Here is a 26296-nt window from a genome sequence, read left to right as displayed (position 1 = left end):
TGACAGGTGCTGTCTCAGAGTTGTTTTAATTTGCGTTTCTCAGATTAATAATTTAAAGAATTTTTTTTTATGTGACTACAGCTTTGATGTGCCTGAAAACTGCCTGTTCAACTCTTCTGATCATTCTGACCAAGTCAAATCATTGGGAAATGATTTATATTAAAAATTATATGTCATTGGGGGAAAAGTACAATATTAAATTTTTTAAAAAGAAAAAAAGTTAAAGTTTATTACAACATACTATTAAGGACTATATTTTCTTATGGTGCAATTATATTGGTATGCTGCAACACCCATGTTTACCCAAACTAATGGCTTTCTGGTCCAAACTGATCAGTTATGGGGGATTTTTCCCAAAGGGTACTAACATATCTTTGATTTCATAATGGAAATCAACAGGAAACAGCACTTATTTTATATAAAGGTCCACACAAACTACATGAAAATAACGTACCCCAAACAGAGTACTATTCTTAATACATTAATTGTATATTAAAGGACAATACAATTCCTCTAACACTTGTCTCCCTCCTGTTAACTTATTATCACAACTACCCTATCTCTCCCAGTTTATCATAATAATAACCTCTTAATTGATCATCCCATGTATAACAGTTATTCATCTGTCACAGTCCCTATATTGTTAATTCTAAACTACAGGTCTTGGTCATGATGTGCCCATTTAAAGAATTTCAGTGACAGGTTTCCAAATAACTGTTAACCTTTAGTTAATATTCTCTCTTTCTTCAGATGTACCTAGGACACTTTTTGCTTTTCATTTCCTTTAGTCTATATACATGTTTTATATCTCTAGAAGAATGTAAGGTCAAAGGGGGCAGAGTCTTTTTCATTTGTTTTTTTATATTCAATCCCTGGAATGTAGAAGGTCTTTAACATTTCTTGAATTGAACCATTTACATGAAAACTTTTAAACTTTAGTTTTGATGGAAATCTTTTCTATCTTAGATAGATATACTGACCATGAGTTAATTTTAATTAACCATGTTCATAATGATCAATGATTGTGTTATGTCATATTATAATAATGGTGACCATTAAAGGGCTATGTGACCCTACAATAAATACTGGATTGGTATCTCCTTCAATTTCATATTTATTTTCCCTCTTCTGTTATTAGTGTCTCTGCCCTCCATAGTTACCAACTCTGCTTCCAACTATCATCGACTAATCTCTGCTATAGACTTGTGTTGCTTTTTTTTTTTTTTTTTTTTTTTACTTGCTATTTTTCCTCTGGCACCTTCCATGTTTTTCTGTTTTTTATTTTAAAATGAAAAGTTCTATTCTTCAGGCCACAAAACTAACCCATAATCATATTTTCTGTTATCATATCTTCACTCTTTGGCTCTTTGTAGTTATTTTTTAATTGGTCATGTTTCAGAGTTTCTTTGATTTCAATCAAATAAAGAGACCAAACAGCTGCATGTCCAATGTGTATGTGAATGGGTATGTTACCCTCTAATTTTCTCTCTTTTCTGATATATTCATCTGTCTGTATTTCTCTTTAAAGTTTTAAAAATGATCACTATAAAAATATTCAATGATTTACTAATTGTTCCATTTATTAGATCAGTTCTTCAAAATATTCTCAAAGTAGAATTTCTCTCTTAAAAAAAAAATCAATTAAAATTTACGTGGTTGAAACAAAAAAAAAAATCGCCTAACTTTATTTTTAATAAGACTCCATGTATATAACACATACTAATTTATTTTTTTCCCAAGGGGAAAGATTTTACATAATGAAAAACTGGTCATGTTATATCATCCTTCAGTTTAACAGGGGGTCTTTTGGAGGTGAATGGGGAGTGGGAGGAAAATAGTGGGAAAGAGGAATTAAAAAGTATTTTCAATTCTTAAATCTTTCTGACCTTCAGGAAATAACTTGATAAAATAAGTATTTTAGTTCAATAAACCAGCAACTTTTTCTGGTGTCTAATTCAAAATACTTTAACAACTACCTCTTTTTTGTATATAAGAAATTTGATAATTGCAACTTCAAATTATATTCCCTTTATTTTGATTTGTATTTTAAAATACAAAACTTGTACACCAACTCTCCACAAAGATGCATCACATATAATGCAGCAATGTTTTCTCGGTAGGGCCAGATGATTTGATGAAAAGCTCAGTATTATAGTTCAGGAGTCATGAAGTTCTCTGGTCCAGCCTTAGATTATGTTGCTTCCTACCTTACCATTCCACTAAAACTGTCTTTTTGAAAGTTACTAATGATCGTAGCTGCCAAAACCAATGGCTTTTTTCTCAATTTTTATTTTCCTTGACATTGTTGATCACTCTCTCCTTCTTGATACTCTAAGTTTTGGGGACACCAATCTCTACTGGTTTTCTTCCTATCTATAAGACTGCTCCTTCTCTATCTCTTTTGCTGGATTCTCCTCCAGATCACACCTTCTAAGTCATTCAAGGTTGTCCTGGATTCTCTCCTCTTCCTCCTCTTGAATGATCTCATCAGCTTAATTACCATCTTTTTGCTAATAATTCTTAAATCTACCTTTCCTGTCCTAATCTTCCTCCTAACCTCTAAAACTTTAATCTCCACCTGCCTTTCAAATATCTTAAACCAGATGTTTAGTATTCGTATTAAAATCAATTATGTCCAAATCAGAATTCATTATCTTCTCCACTCCACCTCAAACCCTTCCCTGCTTCCAATCTTCCCACTGCTGTAGAATGTAAGACTGTCCTGCTAGTTTCTTATGCTTGCAAGCTAGGAGCCTTCTTGGATTTCTCACTATTTTTCATCCCTTGTCTCCAAGCTATTATCAAAGTCTGTTTATTTTATCTTTGCACCATCTCTCATATATCCCTCCTCCTCCTCTTCCTCCTGACACTGTCAGCACTCCAATGCAAACCCTCATCAGCTCATGTCTTGACTATAATAGTAATCTGCTGATGGGTCGCTTATCTTAATTTTCTCTCTCCTCCAGTTCATCCTCCATTTAAATTATTTTTTCTAAAATATAGGTGTACGTACATATACATAATGCTCTAACAAATTCTAGCTCCTCATACCTTTCCAGTCTTCTTGCACCTTATTCCCAACATGTACTTTTTAATCTAGTGACACAGGCCTTCCTGGCTGTTCCACAGACAGAATCAGTTCTCAGCACCGGGAATTTTCTTTGTCCATGCCCCGAGTCTTTCCCTCTTCTTCTCTGCCTATTAAATTCCCAAGTTTCTTTTAAGTCCCCAAATAAAATTCCATCATATACAGGAAGCTTTTTCTAACTCCTCTTAATTCCAGGGCTTTTCTTTTAAAAATTATTTCCTATTTATCCTAAATATAGTTACTTTGTGTTTATTATTTGTGTTGTCTCCCCCATTAGATTTTAAGCTCTTTGAAGGTAGAGACTGACTGTCTTTTGCATCTTTTGTATCCACATTGCTTAGCCCAAAACTTGACACATAGTAGATAACTTAATAAATGTTTACTCCTGCTAAACTGGACAAAGGATTTAACTTCTCTGGGCTTAAATTTCTTCATCTACAAAATTTGTCTAATTTATTGCCTAAAATACATTTCAATTCTATTAATTGATTACATGATTAATGGAAAACAGATTTGAAAAAGATAAGATCATTTCCCCCTTTTCTTCCTCCCTTCTTATAGAATAAATTATTCAGCATCAATTCTTTCATTGGAAAGATATTTAGAAGAGCATCAAAGAACATTTAAAAAGAACACATGTAATCACATTAATATGATTAAGGATCTGTTATAGCAGGAAAACAATTTTTAAAAAATACTCTTCTGTGATTTTATAAATACTGGTTTCAGAATCAAAGGATTTATGTTTGAGTCTTGACACTGCCAGTTAAGTTTGGTGACTTTGGCAATCATTGTGAGCCTCGGTTTTTTCACCTGAAAAAAAGATAAAATTTATCCTACATACTTCATCAAATGTAACATATGGCAAAAATGCTGGATTTGGAGTTAAAAGGACTTGGATGCAAATGTTAACTATCATTTATTCTATATTTTGCTAGTCCTAACAGCTCAAATCACAGTTTTTCGATTTTTCAGATAAGGGGTTCAGATCAGATAACCTCTATGGTCCCTTCCAGCTTAAATCCTATGATCTTATCTGATAATACAGGGAATACGGTTTCTAAGTATGATAAAAAACAGCAAACTGCTTTTAATAGGCAATGAAACATCATGTGGGCCAATTTTTTTGCTTACTGTATTTTTGTATATTTGCCAGACTATTCTCTTTTGCAAACCATTTAAAGTATCAGAATTTTTTTTTTCTCGTGCCAGAAAACTGCAATTAGAGGCCAGTCTGTAGAACAAAGTGTCACCTAAAAATAGTGGAAGATTCATTAGCATATGCAAATGTTCAGGATCTCAAAAATAAACCAACCTTTAAAAGCATCTGAGAAATAGGAAATGAATAAAACAAAGACAAAGTAGAATTCATAGTGCAAAAATAAACTGGTCTTATCATTAGAAGTGTCCTGCTAAAATAACCATCCCCCAAACCATAGTTTGTTTTAATCTTTTTACATAAATTCAATCAAAAAAAAAGAAATACTTAAGTGTTTAGATATCATACCAGACTTTCTTTTTATGCAAGTATTTCACAACTAACATCTAACAAAACAGCCTTTCTTAAGCTTATAAGTGTGACAATTAAACAAAAAAAATTACATTTTATAACCCCCCAAAACCCTAAACATTAAATCTGTCAATTTAAGTTATCATGAAGATGTCTTATGTAATACTGTAAAACTATGCTCACTAATAAATGTCCACTCTGTATTTATATTAATTCTTTATATTTGAGAATATCGGGCAATAAACATTTATTAAGCACGAACTATGTGCCAGGCACTGTGCTAAGTGTTGGTGATACAAAAAAAAAAAAAAAAAAAAAAAAGGCAAAAGATAGTCCCTGTCTTCAAGGAGCTCACAATCTAATGGGAGAAAACAACAAGCAAACAAGTATTTAACAGAAGAATTAGGAAATTCTATGAGAATTTATGCGGTTTTGAGATTTTTTTTTTTTTTTGTGCATCAAATATACATTGGCTGTAAACAAAAATGAAAAAGGTATAGTCATAAAAATATTTTATTGGTAATTTTACATAATGCTAGGTGACTGTAAATATTTTGTTTGTATTAGTATATTAACATATGCATAAATGATAATTATGCCTGAAAATAGGGAACTGCATGTTTTTCATAGGAATTGTTTAAAAATATTTAATAAAGGGCCAATTAACATAACAAAAGCTTACTTAAGAAGAAATAGGATAAATTATTAGTTATTCCCCAGTTCTGTACCACTCCATATTTCTGTAGTAATTATATTAATATATGTGGATAGCACTGAAAAAGTCTGGGGCAAGAAAAGAATGATAAAATTATTATTCAGTGAAATCTTTTACAGGATTGGAACTTTTTAAATGGAAATTTTTCTGTTGCCTTTTTTTTTTTTTTTTTTTTTTGGGCAAATGCACATCATTATTTGAAATGGAAAATGTTATATATTGTGGAAAATACCAGTGTATAATGATAATAATACTATATCTGAATTATAAAGTTAAACAATTGATACTTTAAAATGTTTACTATTTTGCTAGTAAACATAATAAATGAATGTTTTAAAAAGTCAATAAAAGAAAATTTGATAAACCAGTAACAGTAATCTAATAAGATGTGTCAAAAAACATTGGCCAAGTTCATAGAAATCCTTTAATAACAATTTTCTTATTTAACCACACCAAGTACCAGCAGGTGTATAAGAAGATAACTATTATGAAAATCTGGTTGCTCTAATAATTGATTAAATTGATCTGATTTGTATGTATATATGTGTATATACACACACACACACACAAACACACATATACAACTGTTTTATAATTCTCAAATAATACATATCTAGGCAGCTTGAACTATGTTATAAAAATTTTAATTCAGTACATGCCAATAGTAGTGAAATCAAGTTTTAAGTGTTGGAATTCACTAAAAGTGAAAAAGATTACCAATAACACTGCATAATGAATGTTCTACCACATTTTCATGGCACTTTTAACTTTGGATATCAAAATGTTAATTCTGGAAATGTGGTCTTTAGTGTAGATTGCAACAAGATTATTAATCCTAATGCACTTATATTTTATGTTAAAACAGATTGTGGGCTGAGCATAAATGCTTGTCATGAAAATGTGGCTTGTGTTAGCCAAAATATTTGCATTTGCATGTTACAGAGAAGTGACTAAAGAAACCGGAAAAAAGTAAACTTTAATGAGACTCTCCATTTAATGATGAGGCTTCTCCTCTGGGTGAAGATGACCTGGACATTCCTCTTTCTGTATTATCAGAGCTAGAACCGCTCTGACTATGATGATCTGCAGAAACAGCACTAGATGCAGGTGGCGACTTAGTTTTCTCCTTAAAGTCTGTAATAATGACTGTCAGATCTCCAACGGTCACTTCCAAATGCTGAGCGCTACTCCGATCCACATTTTTCAATCGTGGCCTAAATGAAATTTATAACATTTAAAACCAGTTTTCCCCTCTAACATAATTTTAATGAAACTTAAGTGCAAAATTTACATGAAAAATATATCTATGTAAAAAACAAGGTATCCAGTGTAACAAACATACCCCCAATACACTGATGTTAAAAAACTTGGCAATTTTTACTACTCAGCATTAGAGGCATGACAAAATGGTTCCAACCATAAGTCTTATCAAAATCAATTGTAAAACATTTAATATAATGGTAATCATGTAAATCATGTAAAAGGCTATGGTCTGATCCAGTGATGTGCTAATGTATATTTATGCCACAATGCATAGAATTGCAGAGAATTCAGCAATAATATGTCTCATAATTAATATCTATAGTTTTATGAATTTTTATGAAACTAATAACTAAAAATTATGGTTGGAACATTCTGCGATTGCTTATACTAAAGAGAGTATGCTGATATATAAAGCTGAGAGTATTCACTCATTAAGAAAACAAATTCTCATTCTTGGATAATTCACATCCCAGTAAGTTACATATTTGAACAGTTTTTCTATGATTTAATTTCTAAGATCTTTTGAAACCAGTCAAAACTTTAAAGCTATGTTTATACATATAACTGAATACACAGTAAATCTTTAAAAAGAAAGAAAAAATGTATAAATTTTCTAAATGTTACAAAATATGTTTCAGATTTACCTGGTTTTCTTATGACTGTTCTTTTTGCTAGTTGTTTCTTTTTCACTTTTTTCCTTTTCTAATTTATCTTTTTTCTCTTTCTTTGACTGTGGGGGGGGCACAAATTGCTGAGTAACTTGCTGTGCAACCAACTGGGAGACAGGTCGAGGTTTCCTGTGTACATTTTAAAAGATAATTTTATTGTATTTCAAGAAAATGTTCTTTTAGAATAATATGTAAAAGAAATATAAATCATGATTTCCAAATTATTTACAAGTTAAAGCCAGATCTTAAAAGTTAAAGAGAAAATACATTATTATTTTGCTTTTTCGGTTAGCGCTGGGGAAAACTAGGCCAATTTATGATATAATATAGTTAAAGCATTCTGAGCAACAGGAATCAACTTAATTATTAGATCTTTAATATGTAAAATAAAACTGGTCATAAAGGAGCCATTAAATATTTTTGATAAAGGAAAGGAATATAGCTAGAACTTTGACTTGGAAAAAATAAAATAAAATAAAACCAAAATGTTTATGTCATTTGCAATATATGTAATGAACACAAAAGCATAAGCATGGATTACTGTGTGTTGATATTATGTAACCTACACTTACAAGCAAATTTAGATAAATTCAAACATTTACTAAATGCCTATTACATTCAGAGTATTGAAAACAGATGGTTCACCATTTTCTTGAACATATACAGAGATAATTATCCAGAAGGTCAACATGTCTTCTTTCTAACTAAAATCTATCCATCTTTATTTGAAAAGCTATTTTCCTTTTTAAAGCTGTCTACCTTACAGAATAACTTCAGAATTTTTCCCTTAAACTAGGAAAAAGACTATGTTTCTAGCATAATGTCAACAATTCTAGTTCCTCTAATTTCTCCTTATAATGAACCTAATTTTTTTTTCATCATTTTACAGCTCTATTCTGGATTCTCAATTTTTTGACATTTTTTTGAATGTACATAGACCTTTTTTTTTTTTTTTTTTAAATAAGGGAGGGTTCAAGTTGAAAAGGTAAAGACAAAAAGCATTAATAAAACTTACTTCGAAAATTTTTTAAAAAGCAGCAACCAAAAGTACTTTCTAGTAAAAGTCTAAATAACATGAAATATAGTGAAAGGTTTCTCAGTCTTTGAATTCCTTGTACTGATTTTCAATATCATTCTGGCTTTCTTCACAATAACATAATAGAGCTTTCTGGTTTAACAAAGTTTTTTTTACCCTCAAAACACAGATAAAGAAACTGAAACTTCAAGAAGGTAAATGATTTGGCCCAAGATCTCACAGTGTATCAAATTTAATTCTATGTCAAAACATTTCATTTCACAAACAATTCAGTATAACTATTACATGAAAGATACTTTAATAGGCATTATGTATACATTATTATTATAAAATTAGATGGCAAGTAGGGAGTCAGATTATGAAAAACTTTAAATGTCAAGCAATAATATTTTATCATAAAGACAATAAAGGAGCCATTAAATATTTTTGATAAAGGAAAGGAATATAGCTAGAATTTTGACTTAGGAAGACGATTTGAGCAAGTTTGGAGGTTGGGTTTTGAGAGAGAGGGACAGATTACTTAGGAGTCTATTCCGAATTTTTCAAGTGAGAGGTGATGAGGGATCTACTTTAGATTAAATAGTCACAATGTATGTAACATTTGCAATGCCTATTCCTCTTTCCTGCCACCCCCTTTACATAGCAGTTCTCACAAATAAGGTTAATCCATGTTCAAAGTACTCATAGGTCTATATCCACAAATGCGTGTATCTCTACAAAGTACGTAACAGTCAAATGAACAAAGTACATAACAAGTTCAAAACAAAGGCATTCATTATCAACTTTCTGCTAGTCACTCCTAAGGAATGGCCCCTTCAGAAATATAACCAAAAAAAGCTACTATTGTGACCTGGAAGTTCAAAACACAAACTCGATAGACAACAAAGTTAAAAACATATACAAGCAAAGCTTCAAAGAGAAATGCAGATTGGACAAACTTGAATTCCTAGAAGAACTAAAGTTTTGTTTTTTTTTAAAGTAAAAAAATTATTGCAAAAATCAAATATGAACAAAAGAGGAAAAGTTGCAAAAAGAAATTAATGCAATGCATTAATGCACAAAATTATGAAAAGAGAATAAAAAGCTTTGGTAAAGGGGGTACACACACAAGAAAGTAACACTTTTAAAAACCAGAACTGACCAAATGGTAAAAGAGGTACAAAACTTCACGGAGGAAAAAAGTTCCTTAAAAATATTAGAACTGCTCAAGTAGAAGCTATTGAATCCATAAAGCATCAAAAACAATAAAACAAAGTTAAAAGAATTTAAATATCTCAGATTTTTAAATTGTTGGATAATTTGTTTATTTATTTTTATTATAGCTTTTTATTTACAAAACATACATATGGGAAATTTTTCAACATTGACTTTTACAAAACTTTCTGTTCGAACTTTTCCCCTCCTTCCTCCCCACTCCCCAGATGGCAGGTAGTTCAATACATGTTAAATATATTAAAGTATACGTTAAATACAATATATGTATACATATTTATACAGTTATCTTGCTGTACAAGAAAAATCAGATCTAGAAAGAAGGTAAAATAAACCTGAGAGGGAAAACAAAAATGTAAGCAAACAACAGAAAGAGTGGACATGCTATGTTGTGGTTCACACTCATTTCCCATAGTTCTTTCTCTGGGTGTAGCTGATTCTTTTCATTACCGAACAGTTGGAACTGGTTTGAATCATTATTGGATAATTTAAGAATTGAATTTAAGAACTATTGGACTACCTAAAATCTCTGATTAAAAAAAGATCAAGAAATTATAAAAGAAAACTGCCCAGATAGCTTATAGCCAGTGGTCCAAGTAGAAACTGAAAAATTTCAATGCCACCTCCAGAAAAGGATTCTAAAATAAAAACTCCAAAATTACAGAGTTCCTAAGAAGACAATTCAAGTAATCACAAACAATTAAAATATTGTAGAGCCACAATCAAAATCATACAAGATTTAGCAGCTAAAGAATTGATGATTTTAAATATATTCCAGAAGGCTACTAGCTGTAATACTAGTTTTATTAGTTGTAATACTACCTTCACAACCAAGAATAATCTACCCAGGAAAACTTAAGTATGCTCCTACAGGAGGAAAACTGACATTTAATAAAATAGAGAATTTTCAGTCATTCCTGATAAAACAACCAGAGCAAAAGATAAAATCAAATATTCAAACACAAGAATTGAGAAAGGCATAAAAAGACTTATTATTCTATAAGATTAAGTTTTCCAGAAACTTCCTCCAACCATGTATACTGGCAACTTCTACATCTTAGAGCACTGTCTAAAGTACTGAGAGTTTGTATTTTCCTTTATCAACTATGCTATCAACATTACCCCTTATTGTTGTTTAGCAGTTCAGTCCTGTATGACTCATGATCCTGTATGTAAGGCCATACTTTCCAAAGGACTTTCTTGACAAAGATATTGGAATGGCTTGCCATTTCTTCTCTAGTGAATTAAGGCAAATAGAGATTAAATGATTTGCCCAATGTCACACAGTTAGTAGACTGGATTTGACCTCATCTTCCTTAATCCAGGCCTACACTGAGCCATCTAGCTGCCCCCTACAATATCCTTTACTAAAATATAAAATTAGAAAAAATTCTACAATCATTAACCCTAAGATCACCAACTTTATCTCTCCTCTTCTAAGCTTCCCTTTACTGTCAAAAACAGGGAACATTACCCTCCCAGTCAGCCAACCTTCTAACATATGTATCATCCTAGATTCCCTACTCTCACTAAACCCACTTATATTTTTGCACAATCTTTCCTTTTCTGCTGTCTCATCACCTTTTTTGTATATATATCCTTTTTTCTTCTCACATGGCCACCCACTCAACCCACATTAACTCTAATTAATTATTGCAATAACCTGCTGGAAGCTTTCCCTAGCTCAAGTCTCTCCCCATTACAACCTATCTTCCACTCAATTCCTAAGGTAATTTTTTTCTAAAAATAGATCTGATAATATCTCTGTTAGCTTAATGAGCTCCAGCAGTTCCCTATTTTCTTTAGCATCAAATATAATATAATCTTAATTTGTCATTTAACTCTATAACCTCATTTCTTCCTATTATTTCTAGTTTTCTTATATTTTATTCCCCTCCACATAACTCCATGTTCTAATAATTCTTCAATCAGCACAATCTATGTCATGTCACCATTACTTCTGAAAAGCTGTTTTCAATTTCTACAATGTTCTTGCATCCTCATCTCTGGATCTTTGTTATTCAGATTTTCTTCAAGACTCAGCTTAAGTGGCAGCTGGATGGCAAAGTGGATAAAGTATTGGCCCTGGAATCAGGAGAACCTGAGTTCAAATCTGACCTCAAGACACTTAATATTTCCTAGCTGTGTGATCCTGGGCAAGTCAATTAATTCCAAATGCCACACAAAAGAAAGTGTCTGTTTTGATCTTCCTTGTCACCATAGTAACTTTCTATGGTTAGAAACTTTCCTATATTACTTTCTATCTGTAATGCAGTATGAGCTAATTAATTACATGTTACCTCTCTTATTGTATTAGGAACTCCCAAGTTCAGGGGCCATATTTTTGCCTTTATTTGTATGCCCAGTGCTGAGTATAGTGCTTGACACATAGTAAATATTGAATACATAGTTATTAATTAGCTGAAATTAGTCACAAGGCTATTCATTTATTTAAAGGCAAGAAAGCACAATCATTTTCCAAATCTAAAGCACTGTCTATTCAGGTCCTTGAATTTCTTATGGATTGGCTTTTGTTCTTAAAAGTAAGAAATGCAAAATCAATAAAATTGATAAACCAATAATTAATTCGATTTAAAAAAAAGAAAGAGGGAAAACAAATTACTAGTATCAAACAGAAAAAGGACAAATTTACCACCAATGAAAATAAAAGTAAAGCAACCATTAGGAACTACTTTGTTCAATAATATGCCAATAACTTTAATAATCTAAGTGAAATGGATGACTATTTAATAAAAATATAAATTGTCCAGATTAATAGAAGAAATAGAATAATGAAATAACCCCATCTTGGGAAAAAAAAAAAATCGAACAAGCCATTAAATAGACCAATTCCCCTAATAAATGCTGATGCAAAAATTATCAAATACTAGAAAAGAGATTACAGCAATATTATACAAAGATCATACACTATGACTAGGCAGGATTTATATCAGAAATGCAGAACTGGTTCAATATTAAGAAAACTATTAGCATAATGGACCATGTCAAGAATAAAATCAACAAAAAAATCACATTATTATCTCATTAGATGCAGAAAAAGCTTTTGACAAATCACAACCCTTACTCCTATTTAAAACCATAAAATGCAGAGAAATAAAGGGAGCTTTCCCTTAAAATGAATGACATCTATCTAAAATCATTAGCATTATCCAAAACTGGAAATAAACTTGCCAATAAGATCAAGGTAAAAAAAAGAATGCTTATTGCCATCACTATTTTTCTATATTGTGCTAGAATGCTAGCTATATAGCAATAAGAAAAAGAAATTAAAAGAATTAGAATAAGCAGTGAGGAAACAAAACTATCATTTTTTGTAGATATATTGGTTTATTTAGAGAATCCTAAAGAATCAACTAAGAACTACTTTAAATAATTAATAACTTTTTAAAAGTCACAGATTATAAAATAAATCCACATAAATCATCAGCATTTCTATACATTACCAACAAAGTTCAACAGCAAACAAGAGAGAAATTCTAGATGACATAAAATCCTAAGAGATTGGCTCACATGACAGAAAAGGAAAATGACAACTGTTGGAAAGTATATGAAATAATTTGGACAATAATACATTGCTGGTGGAGTAGTAAACAGATCCAACCATTCTAGAGAGAAATTTGGAACTGTGACCAAAGGTTATAAAACTGTACAGTTTGACATAGCAACCAACAGTACTAATAAGTCTATATCCCAAAGAGATTAAAAAAAAAAAAAAAAGGAAAAGGAAAAAGATCTATTTGTACAAATAATATTTATTTATAATAGCTCTTTTTCTGGTGAGAAAGAATTGGTAATGAAGGGGATTTCCATCAATTGGGGAATGGCTGAACAAATTGCAATACACGATTGTGATAGAATACTATTGTGTTACAATAACTGATAGGAAGAGGTGGAACCAAAATGGCAGAGTAAAAGCAGAAACTCGCCTGACCTTTCCCTCAACTGCTCCAAATTCTTTTAAATAATGACTCTAAACAAATTTTAGTGTCAGAACACCCCAAAAGACAGAGTAGAACATTTTCTTCCAATGAAAGACAAGTTAGCAGAAAGCAGGAAAAATCGGTGGCACTGGGAGTCCAATGTACAGTCCCCATGCAGGATGCCCCAATCCCAGCCACAGCAAAGCAGAACCTCCAATTTCTAGACCTGTTGGCCCAAAGTTACCAAAGACATCTTAGAAGGTTGCTAGGAAAAGTTTGTCAGTAGGGTGAGAAGATCTTGGAAAACCAGGAAACCAAGAGTGGATATGAACAGTGGTGGCATGGCAGCTTTTGAAGGCCTCAGCCCACTTTATTAGCAGAGAGGAAGGACTCTTTTCCTCAGCACACTGAATCTTACAGCTACAGTGAGGGAGGGGGAGATCTCTAAAAACAATTACACAAAACCAGTGAAGCTTGGGGCAGTTCACCCTCCACTCTGGAAATCAAGCCCTACTCTAACAAAGAGTTAAAAGCCGAGTAATGGACTGGAAAAACGAGCAGACAACAGAAAAGGTTTTTGACCATAGAAAGTTACTATGGTGACAAGGAAAATCAAGACAGACACTCAAAAGCAGATAAAGTCAAAGCTCCTACATCTAAAGCCTCCAAAAAAAAAAAAAAATAAGAATTGGTCTCAGGCTATGGAAAAGCTCAAAGGGAACTCTGAAAATCAAGAGAGACAGAGGAAAAATTAGGGAAAGAATTGAAAGAGCTGCAAAAGGAAATACAAAAAGCTAAATGAGGAGAAGCATGACTTAAAAAGCAAAATTGGCCAAATGAGAAAGGAGGTACAAAAGTTCACTGAGGAAAAAGAAAGGATAGACAACGGGGGGCACAGTGGATAGAGTGCTGGGCCTGAAGTCAGGAAGATGTATCTTCTTGAGTTCAAATCCAAACTCAGACAATTACTAATTATGTGACATTGGACAAGTCACTTAAATCTGTTTGCCTCAGTTTTCTCACCTGTAAAATAAGCTGAAGAAGGAAATGGCAAACCACCACAATATTTTTGCCAAGAAAAACCCAAATGGGGCCATGACTAAAAAAATACTGAATATTTGAACAATAAAATGATGAGCAAAAAGCTTTCAGAGAAACCTGTGAAGACTTATGTGGACTGATGCAAAGTGAAGTGAGTAGAATCAGGAAAATACTGTAAACAAAAGAAATAATGTACAATGATCAACTGTGAATGACTTAGTTATTCTCAGCAATACAATGATCTAAGACATTTCCAAAGGACTTAATATGAAAAATACTATTCACCCCCAGAAAGTCTGAATGCATTATTTTGGGGGGTTTTTGTCTACATTTTCTTTTGTAATATGGCTAATACCGAAATATGTTTTGCATGACTTCACATGTACAAAATCAAACTGCTTGACTTCTCAAGGAGGGAGGAGAAAAGGAAAGGGACAGAATTGAGAACCCCAAGTTTTTTTAAAGGAATCTTAAAAATGGTTTTTACATGTAATTGGAAAAAAATTAAAAATAAAATGCTTCATTAAAAAAGTAAGAATTACAATAAAAAGATTTGCTTAATAGTTACTTGAAAATAAGAAAGGGAACAAAACCCTTAATAAAATCAAGACAGATCACTATCAGACTTAGACTCTTCACATCAAGATATTTGAGGTCATTTCCTAAGGTAATTGAAGTAGGAGGGTGGAATAAATAGACTCTCAAGATTCATTCCAAATAAAAGATTCTAGGAAAACATATTAGAACCTGTCATACTAAACATTCTAGTCACCATGTAAAGATGTTGCATTCACTGTATTCTCTAAGATATAATGAAAAAACACTTTTCCAGGATTAGTTCATCTGATCATTATAACTACTACCCAAATCTATATGACTTTTTAAACAGATCATTCTTTCTACTCATTAAAAGAGACGTCTTGGACTTCCTGCTAAATGTATTGATCAATTTTCTTAGTAAGAATTGAGAATGCTATGGAACTAAGATAGAAAAATTTAAAAAATCAAGCAGTACAAATATCTAGAGGGGAAATAGATGCTTATAAATTTCCCACTTATTTAGTAAGGACAGGAAATAGCTTCACGGTTAGCAGCTGAATAAGGCTAAAAACCAGATCAAGGAACAGTGATTAAAGAAGAACAGAAGCAGTTTTCTGGTTGTATGATATGGTAATATTGAGAATTAGAGAACTATTGTGATTGGAGAATGAATTAGATAGAGAAATTATTTCAGGGGTGATACGTGAAACGAGAAAGTGCATGTCAGAAAATGAGTATCCAGACTCATTTTGAGCCATAGAGCACCTGTTGTGCACTAGAATAGTACCAGTGCTTAGTAAATGCCTGGCACATTATGGGCACTTAATAAATGTTTATTGACTGACTGGGTGGGACTGGGTATGAGACTATGTATCGGGTGAAATCATATACTGATGAGTGAACCAACTTCCTTTACAATGTACATACATACATATATCACATACTGATATGTATATATCAGTGCATAAAGTGTGTGTATGGGTGTGTGCATGTACATGTGCACACACACCCAGTATATCAGTTGAGGAAGCAGTAATGAAAGCCTCCAAAGTCAAATTCTCTTCATATAGTATTATCATGGCTTTTGGTCTTTTTTCTGGAAAAGACATGCCAAAAAGTAGGTGGGAATAGCCAAAGGAATAAACCATAACATTGTGAAAGCAATATGAAACTATCTATTTGATACCAGCTTAGTTTCCTTTAGTTATCTATTCTCTTGGAGAGTGGGATAGGGAGGAACAAAGGGATAATTAGCAAGTTAGCCTCTTTGAAAGAAGGTTCACCACTAAAGCAAAAGAAGGGAAAATAGGGAATAAATTAAGAAAGTTTTAAGGCATGCAATGGTAGAGAAAAGGGAGCTTTGAAATAAATGTTTTCTCTTTGCTTGGAAAAAATAGGATGTAAAATGCTTGACTATAGGGGGATGGAGACAAGGAGAAGAGGGCATAAGAAAACTAAGGTCTGAAATAATCTGTCAAGATTTGATAATCAGGTAAAACTAAAAAGACTGCTAAGACCTAGTGAGGATCCAGTTGAATCTAAATAATAGATCTGAAGTGAACTCAGTTTACAGTTATATAACCCTCTGGTAGCTTCCCATGAATAAAAACAGAGAAGCCAAGTGATAGAGGTAACAAATATTGATCATAAAAAGTTTCACAGCTTTGGAGTTTAATAACTTTGGGGGCATAGTTCTAAATTTTTTTTTCAGAATGATTAGACTAGTTCACAGATCCCCCAACACTCTATTAGTGCATCTGTTTACCTACAGTCCCTCCAGCATTTGTCATCTGGAATTTAAAGGTTACTGGATCTAATCTTCTTATTTTACAGATTAGTCACTGAGAAGTTATGTAACCTGCTCAGAGTCACATGGCTAATAAGTGTCCAAGGCTTATCCCAGGTTTTCCTAACTCCAAATCTGGTCCTCTGATGTCTTGGAAGACATCACCCTGATAAATATGGTTTGGTAAAATGTACCTAGCACAGGATAGAGAAGAATAGGATTTAAAGGAAACTGAACTGGCCAACCATATGGTTAAGATTGTGAAAAGGAAGTGAGACCAGATGGGGATGATGGATGAGGAAAACAAAGAGGAATAAAGAGAACTGGAGATCATATTTGGAACCAACAAACATTTATTAAATGACTACTATCTGCTAAGCACTGATCTAAATTCTGGAAAGTCAACAGAAACTGGAGGATAGGAAGCTATCAGAAAGATTTTAGAGATTGGAATCACAAAGTTAGACCAAGTTTTAAGTAAGAGTCAGATGAAAGATACGACCATCTCTGTGCATGTCTGTGATAGATTTCAGGAGACTGAAAAAACATGAGGTCAAGGTGTTTGAGGGGTAGCTGGCATGTGTACTGAAGTCTCCAAGTATAAGGAGTGAATTAAGTACTGAACTTCTTGAGGAAAGAAGGAGAATGTCCTGAAGGCTGGAAGAAAGCTGCCACAAAAAGATGAATCAAGTGAAATGACAGAGACTCTCAAAGAAAAAGAAAGTGGTGAATGATAGCAGAGCAAAGAAACAGTTTGGGAGTAGGAATAGAGAGAGAAAATTTCTGTCCTTCTTTCTGGAATAGTATTTCATTTTACATAAAATAACAAACAACTGATAGTGAAGATGATCAGGGACACAGCATCTCCCTGGACAGACTGGAGTGAGAAAAGGCTTGAGGAAAAGATCAGTCAGGGGGTCATTGCAATAGTTCAGGAATGAGAGAAGGGGCTGTGCCAGGGGATAAATCACTAATAATTAGAAAAATGCAAATTAAAACAAATCTTAGTCACCTCACACCTATCAGATTAACAAAGTTGACAAAAAGGGAAAAATGACAAATGCTGGAGGGACTGTGGGTAAACGGATGCACTAACAGAGTGTTGAGGGATCTGTGAACTAGTCTAATCATTCTGAAAAAAAATTTAAAACTATGCCCTGAAGGTTATTAAACTGTGAATATCTGTTGACTCAGCAATACTACTACTAGGTCTTGGGATGGGGTTGGGGATGGGGAGGAAAAAGGAGGAAGACAGCATTTATATAGAACCTAATACATACTAGGCACAATTCTAATAACATACAAATATTATCTCATTTAATCCTCACAAAATCCCAGCAAAGTAGGTGCTATTATTCCAATGATAGAGTTGAAGAAACTGAGACGAATAAAAGTTAAGTCACTTGCATGGGGTAACACAGCTAATAAATACCTGACTCTGTATTTTAAGTCAGGAGAGACCCAGGACTCTTATCTACTAGACCACTTGGTTCCTTCAGGTCCATACTCCAAAGAGATTGAAGAAAAATTCATGTATACAATATATTTGTACAGCTCTTTTTATAGTTGTAAAGAGCTAGAAACTTGGGGCATGTCCACTGGGAATGGCTGATTAAGTCATGGTATAAGAATGTCATAGAATATTATTGCTATAAGAAATGATAAAGGGAATGGCTTCAGGAAAAAAAAAACTGGAGAGGTTTGAATGAGCTGGTACAATATAAAGTAAAAAATAATCAAGGGAATAATTTATGTAATAACAACAGTATTGTAAAGGCAATAAACTTTGAAAAACTTAGCAATTCTGATAAATATAATGACCAATCACATGGTTCCATTTGATGAAACAGGCCACTGCCAGACAGAGAGCTGATGGACTTAAGTGTAGAGAATCAAGCATATTTTCTTCTTTTTCTTTGTTTTTTTTTTTGGGGGGGGGGGGGTGGGGAAGGTGGCTAATTTAGAGATTTGCTTCACACAGTCATACATATTTATAACAACTTTTGTTTTTCAGGCCTTTTCAGTGAGGTGGTAGTGATGAGGGTGTAGGAGAAGACCCCAGATCTTTGACAGGAGCAAGATAGCAGGGGTACTATCTAAAGAAATTCTGAATTTTACAGCCTAAGATGCTCAAGGGAAGAACACTGGTTGTCTTGACCTTTTGATCTTAATTGAGTCTTCTGTTCCATAAGTAATCTATTATTATTGTCTCACAACAGGAGAAGGCTTTTGATAGAGTTCTTAACTGAATTCTTTGTATTGACAAAATCATCATAACTGCAGTTACTATATCCAATCAGAAAGTCAAGATGTGATGCCAACCCCCGAGGTTATATCTCCCCTATAAAAGAACCAAGCTGTACCTTGCTAATTCCTTAAATCCTTTTTAGGATTTTTTTTAGGGTTATGGAGTTGGAGAGTTCATTAGGAACTTGCCATGAAGGTGTCTTAATGGCATCTTCCCCTAAGTTAATTGTGAGTTCCACTAGGGAACTTGACTTTTCTCTTGTTAATGGCTAAAATCCCTAGTCCGTGCTAAATCCTTGCTAAAAATCCTTATAGATTTAGTCCACTCTTAGCAGCATAATAAAATCTTTGTCTTTTGATTTTACTCTTTTGAGAGACATCTTGAGACACTAGCCTAAAAGCTCAACACACTTTTGGGGCCTAACACTCCCTTACCCCAACACTTGGTGGCCCTTATGGGCAGTCTTAGAACCCCAAAATATTTGGGGTGCAGAAGAGTCTAGTGGTATCCCCCTAAAACTTCAGCAGTACTGGAGGGAAGGCAAGAATTTGGAACCAATGAAAATGAAACTGAATTTTAAAAAATGAAAAAATGGGCATCTGATATTCTTGTTATCACTAGTTAAAGTAACTTAATTTGAATCAAAATTTAAAACCAAAATGATCTATACATTTTAAAAAATGCATCAAAATCACTGCATGATTCCTGAATCAAATCAATACTGTCTACAATAATGTTTTGTATAACGGAGATTCTCAAAAAATATCTATGCTATTGTTAATCCCCTTCAAGTTGTTTATTAAATATTACCTGAGGATTTTTACTTACCTTCATCTAACATTAGGAAGCCCAACAACAGCAATCAGCAGGTCTCAGAACTGAAAGTTAAATCTGGTGATAAGGACAAATGCACAGCAGCAATACTTCCCTTTTCCATGTAGCAGAATTTGGAAGCCTCCTTCTATATATTTCACCCAGACTCTGAAACCCTGCTAATAAGGCACATTTGGCCCCCCACTATAATCCCTTGATTTCTTTTCTTTAGATTAACTTTTTATAAGCTTTTTTTATTAGCATACATATCTTCAAGTACCCATAGGTAGAATCCAGTTTTAAAAATCTAAGCCTTTTTTTTCTTTTTTTACAGCCAGCCTCTGAACAATTCCATATGGTTACTAACAAAACTGTCAGTAGAATTGCACTCTAGTTGCTGTTAACACTGTCTTGATATTGGAGAGATACCAGTGAGGCACACGAGCTATCCACCAGTTATTTCTCATTTTTGTTAAATGATAGTTATTTCTCTTTTAATAATCTATCCTAAAATTCTGTCACAAACTTAAATTAAACTAACTTTACAGATTATACAATCTGTAAAAGATAGACCTCTTCCCTTTTTTAGTCAATGAGAATATTTGTATAGCTCCATTCCTATGTGGTACCTCACTCATCCTCAAGATTTTATGAAAAACCACTGACACAATTTAGTTATGTCATCTTGCAGATTTTTCAGAATCTAGGACATGATCTGTGTGAGCCTGGTTGTGTTAACTCATTCAGATACTTATCCATATCTCTGATGTAGCATGGCCAACTTTTTTCTAAGATTATCTTTTTACTATTTCCTCTTTTACATTGCATATCAATTCCCTGTTATTTTTGTTATGTCTTTATAATCATAAGATAATTTTCTTAGGTATAGTAAACATAAAGAGTTGAATATTTCAGGGCAGCTAGGTGGTACAATGGGTAGAGTACCAGCCCTGACGTCAGGAGGACCCAAGTTAAAATCTGGCCTTAGATGCTTAATACATTATGGGCAAATCATTTAACTCCAATTGCCTTAGCCAAAAAAAAAAAAAAAAAAAAAAAAAAAGTTGAATATTTCTCTTTTCTGCCATTTTTAATAACAAGTAATTCGCCTTTTTATAATACTTTAAATTTGACAAAGTGTTTTACAAATGTTGATGCTATTGTAACTTTATATAATTAAAAAAAAAAAAAAAAAAGGTAGTAGAGCAATGGATGAACATCTTGTTTTAAAGGTCCTAGAAATAGAATATATAGTAAAAAAAAAAAATCTAGAATGAAATCAGTAGACATGTATTTCAGCACTGGATCCTGCACTCATGAGTTTTGGACAATTCAATAATTCGATTCAATAAACATTTTTAGTTGTTTTCAGTTATGTCCAACCTTCATGGCTCCATTTGGGGCTTTCTTGGTAAAGATACTAGAGTGGTTTGCTATTTCCTTCTCCAGCTCATTTTACAGATGAGAAAAATTGAGGCAAACAGGATTAAATTATTTGCCCAGGGTCAAATAGCTATTGAGTATCTGAAGCCACATCTGAATTCAGGAAAATGAATATTCCTGACTCAGGTCCCAGCAGTCTATTCACAGCTGCCAACCTAGCTCTCTCAATAAATATATATTAAGTATCTATTATGTGCCACTGCCTAAGGAATTTATTATCTAAAGGAGGAAGACAAGATACCAAAATAAAATGAACAAGAGAAGGGGAAAATCCCTAGAAAGGTGGGAGTGATGATGGGGAAGATGCTGTTCTATGGAATCAAAATCAAGCAGAGTAGCTGATAGAAAATGAAGTTACTATACTAGGAAGGTTATGAGCTGGTTATATAAAGGAAGGGCTTTGAAAGAAGTTTAGTGATTTGTCCTCCAACTCTCCACCAGAGGGAAGAGACCACTGAAGGTGAGTTGAGAAAGTGCTTCCTAGTAAAGAGATCAGTTTATACTGAAAGGACAGTATGTTATGTGGAGTCAAGCCAAGTCATTCTGATGGAATGTCACTAAACATCTCAGTTTTACAACACGTAAAAAAAAAAAAAGTATCAAAATACATAATCTCTAAAGACAATTTCAAATTTATTTCAATTAATTTCACTCCAAATACCTATTACTGATATACATAGCTACAAAGAAAAAGAAAATCTTTGCCCTCGGAGAGATTACATCTTACATGTTCAAGAGTAATAGAGTTCAAGATAATTTGAGAAGAAAATATTAATGAATGACAATAGTGGTATTGATGAGATTAGGGTTCTTGTTGGTCAGGGAGTTAAATGATGAGGTTAGTGGCAGGTTCAGGGAACCAAATGAAGAGGTTTAGCTCCCCTAAATCCCCTTTTAAGATTGGTGCAAGGTAGGGAGTTGTAGGAACTCCCTTTCTGGTGGCCCAGAGGTCCTTTGTAAAGGAATTTATGAACCCGAAAAGCTAGATTGATAAAAGGAAGTTTATTATTGGCATTGGGAAGTCATGCTTTGTTATATGTGAATAGAAAGGCTGGATTCCTTAGTGGCAAGGTCTGACAGAGAAATAAAGTTTCTAGTAGAGAAATCTTGACAGAGAGGTATAAAGTCTCGTTAGGGAAATAGGTGAGGATAAAGAGAGGGTAACGCTGAAAGAGAATATTATTTCAGCAGGCAGAGGTTTCCTTGGCATGTTAAGTCCTCTGCAAGGAGTGAGTTTAAAATTGGCTCTTTTATAATAAAGCCTTTGGCTACAAGCTAAGGCCTGCTCCTGAAGGAGGCTGGTGGGTGGAATTAGAGCTGGAATTGAATAGAATTTAATGAGTCTCTTTAATTCAATGGGAAGCTTCATCCACAGTCAGTGTTATCAATGGGGATGGTGTCCACCTCTCAGGATCTTTTACAGAGGTCAGGATTCAAGGAGAATCTGTACTTCAAGCAGTTTTAGAGTTTTGGGGAGGATGTCAGTAGGAGGGAGGGTGAAAAATAAGGAAACACTTTCTGGAGATAGAACCTGAACTAAATCTTAAAGGTAGGGATTATTAAGAGACAGAGGTAAGAGGGAAGCACTGGATGTACTTTAAAATCACTACCATTTCCAGATTCTCCCTCTACCACCAATTCTCAGTAATCTCTTTCTCTTCTTTTGTGATTCACTGAATCCATATTTATCACCCAATCAAGATTTTGATATCTGTTTTCTTAAAGGATGAGGATCTCCAGGATACTAATCTTTCTTCCTCACTGGCAGGTTCATATTAATAAGAAACTTTAATAGACATAGGAAACCCTCAGTCTTCCTAATATTCCAATTTCTCAAATTACTCATTTCCCATGACCAAAGGAATACCCCCAAATTCACCATAATTACACTGGGAACAGAATCAGCATTCTTAGGTACCTGTAGAGAAAGAAGCTAAGTGGAAGATTGTACAAGGAGAAAGAGTGCTACAGCAAAAACATATCACTAGAAAGACTGAAACAGAAACCAACAGTTAAGGAAGAGGATAGAACTTGGTACCAGTGGCACCATTCGGAATGGCAGTGAAAATAGCATTTAGACTATTAAAGGGACAAAGCCAAACAGGACCTACCCAACCTCAGAGTGCCAGAAGGGAAGGAGCAAAGTGCACTAGTACAAAATTCCAATTTATGCACAGAAGCTGGAAATAGAAGTAGGCAGGGGGAAAAAACCCCACAACGATAAAAAAAACAATGGCTTAAAGGAAGCTTAAGAGCCTCAGAGGGGGGAAAAATGACTTGTCTACAAGGATTCCAAGCGTAAATGGATGAAATCAAGCAGAATGTAAAAAACTGAAAACAGAATTAAAATTAGACATCCAGAAGAGGAAAAACAAGTAAAGATAATAGTTCAGAACAAAAGATACCCCGGAAGTAGAACCTTGAAAAACAGAATAGAACAAAGAGATCTCAATGACTGTAAGACAAAAAGAAATATTCCAACAAGGTCAAAAGGAATTAAATTAAAATGAGAAATAAACTAGGAGCTAATTTTTTGAAAAAACAAACAACCTAAAAAATAGGTACGTAGCTAATCCAATTTTTTTTTTTAAAGAGAAGAAAACTAAATTGTCAATACCCAAAATTAAAAAAAAAATTTACTGAGATGAAAATAAAGGCAATTATTAGAAACTACTTTGTTTAATTAAGCCAAAAATACCTGGTTAACCGAAACAAATCTTTACATATATATAAAATACTTATTTATCATATTTTTAATTGAAGTTTTTTTTTATTTTCAAAACATATCCAAGGATAAATTTTAAACATTGACTCCGGAAAAACCTTGTGTTTCAATTCCCCCCACCCCCCACCCCCCTTCCTCTTACCCCAGTAAGCCCAGTAGAAACACTGCTGGACCAAAGAGTGCAGTTTCCTTTGGGGAATAGTTCCAAATTGCTCTCCAGAATGGTGGGATCTGTTCACAATTTTACCAATAATATATCAGTGTCCTAGTTTTCCCACATCCCTCCAACATTTGTCATTATCTTTTCCTGTCATCTGAGCCAATCTGAGAGATGTAAGGTGATACCTCAGAATTGTCTTAATTTGCATTTCTCTGATCAATAGTGATTTAGAGCACCTTTTCATATGACTAGAAATGGTTTTAATTTCTTCATGTGAAAATTGTCTGTTCATATCCTTTGATCATTTATCAATTGAAGAATGGCTTGAATTCTTACAAATTTGGGTCAATTCTCTATATATTTTAGAAATGATGCTTTTATCAGAACCATTGAATATAAAAATGTTTTCCCAAATTATTATTTCCCTTCTAATCTTTTCTGCATTAGTTTTGTTTGTACAAAAACTTTTTAACTTAATATAACCAAAATTATCTATTTTGTTGTCAGTAATGAGCTCCAGTTCTTCTTTGGTCACAAATTCCTTCCTTCTCCACAGATCTGAGAGGTAAACTATCCTATGTTCTTCTAATTTGCTTATAATATTACTTTTTACGTGTAAATCATGAACTCATTTTGACCTTATCTTGATATATGGTGTCAAGTGTGGGTCAATGCCTAGTTTCTGCCATACTAATTTCCAATTTTCTCAACAGTTTTTGTAAAATAGTGAGTTCTTATCCCAAAAGTTGGGGTCTTTGAGTTTGTCAAACACTAGATTATTATAGTCATTGACTATTTTATCCTGTGAACTTAACCTATTCCACTAATCGACTACTCTATTTCTTAGCCAGTACCAAGTGGTTTTGATGACCGCTACTTTATAATATAGTTTTAAGTCTGGCATAGCTAAGGCACCTTCATTTGCATTTTTTTCTATTAATTCCTTTGAAATTCTTGACTTTTATAAAACATTTAAAGGAACTATAAAAGAATAAAATCTCCTAGTAGATTTACAAGTAAATTCCATCAAACTTTCAAGGAACAATTAAGTGTAATAATATACATATAAACTATTTGGAAGAAAAAGAAGGAAAAAAATAAATTTCTTATATGACATACAGCAGAAAAAGAAACTACGGAACACTAACCCTAAGGAATATCAACGTATAATAAACAAAACATTAGGAAAGAGACTAAAGCAACACAAAAAAAGATTGTACTGAATAACCATTACATTTACATTGAGAATGCAGAGTTGATTCAATATCAGGCAAACTATGAACATATAATATGAAAAACAATAAAAAGCCCATGTTTTTATCAATAGGTACAGAAAATATATTGACAAAATCCAACAATTGTATTAAAAAAAGATTATAAGAGGAATGAATGGATAGTTCTTTAATAATAGCCTTGATTTTCAAACAAGGGGTTACATTTTCTAGAATGGAGAAATAGAGATATATCCCAGTAAAATAAGGATTCTTGGCTACCACTGTTAATCATTCTGCTTAATTAGCTAAGAGGCAAAAACTATGATTCTTCCTATAAAATGAAAGATCACTGGGCCTTATCATCACTTACCCTGACTCCTAGATAGCACCATCTGATCTGTAAATGTATTCTAAGGGCTCATGGCCCCTGCCACATGTCTGCAGTCGAACTCTGCTGTATGATTATGCTATCGATTAGAATGTGTTCTCCTTGAGAAAAGTTATTATATTTGGCATAGGGCTTGGCACAATTTTAACTTTTCTACTCATTTACTCAAAATAAAATGAAAAAAAAGATCATGATTAAATTAACAGATGTAAAATAATGACAAGTGACTTCATTTGTTGTTGTTTTTTTTAAACTGGAATAAATGGATGTTCCCTTAAAATGGTAAACAATCTAAAAACAAGAAAGAAGACGACCTATAATCAGGAAATACTAGAAGGCTCTTCAATTAGCTTTCGGCAAGGACATTCAATGCCATCACTATTATTTGATAAAGTTCTATGAATGCTACCCATAAATAATACACCTACTATAAATGCTGTCTAAAATACAAAATAAAGAAATGGAAAGAAAATGTCTATGCAGAAAAGAAAATTAAAAATTTTTA

At 33.0% G+C, this 26296-nt stretch overlaps 1 protein-coding gene across 6 annotated transcripts in view; it reads right to left on the bottom strand.

The window, feature by feature from the left end:
- Positions 1 to 1212: 1212 nt before the first annotated feature.
- The window catches only part of YAF2 (YY1 associated factor 2), an 82558-nt gene continuing 57474 nt past the window's right edge, over positions 1213 to 26296 (bottom strand). For all 6 annotated transcript variants that reach the window (XM_003770982.4, XM_003770981.4, XM_031940632.1 and 3 more), the window contains 2 exons: positions 7221 to 7373; positions 1213 to 6527 (listed from right to left, as the gene is read on the bottom strand). In XM_003770982.4, the coding sequence (XP_003771030.1) occupies positions 6290 to 6527; positions 7221 to 7373 (391 nt within the window). In that variant the 3' untranslated portion in view covers positions 1213 to 6289. The remainder of the gene's footprint in view (positions 6528 to 7220; positions 7374 to 26296) is intronic.

This window comes from Sarcophilus harrisii, chromosome 5 (genome assembly GCF_902635505.1).
Source record: "Sarcophilus harrisii chromosome 5, mSarHar1.11, whole genome shotgun sequence".
NCBI classification, from domain to species: Eukaryota; Metazoa; Chordata; class Mammalia; order Dasyuromorphia; family Dasyuridae; genus Sarcophilus; species Sarcophilus harrisii.
Note: the sequence above shows the minus strand (reverse complement) of the source record. Positions and strands in the feature narration are given on the sequence as shown.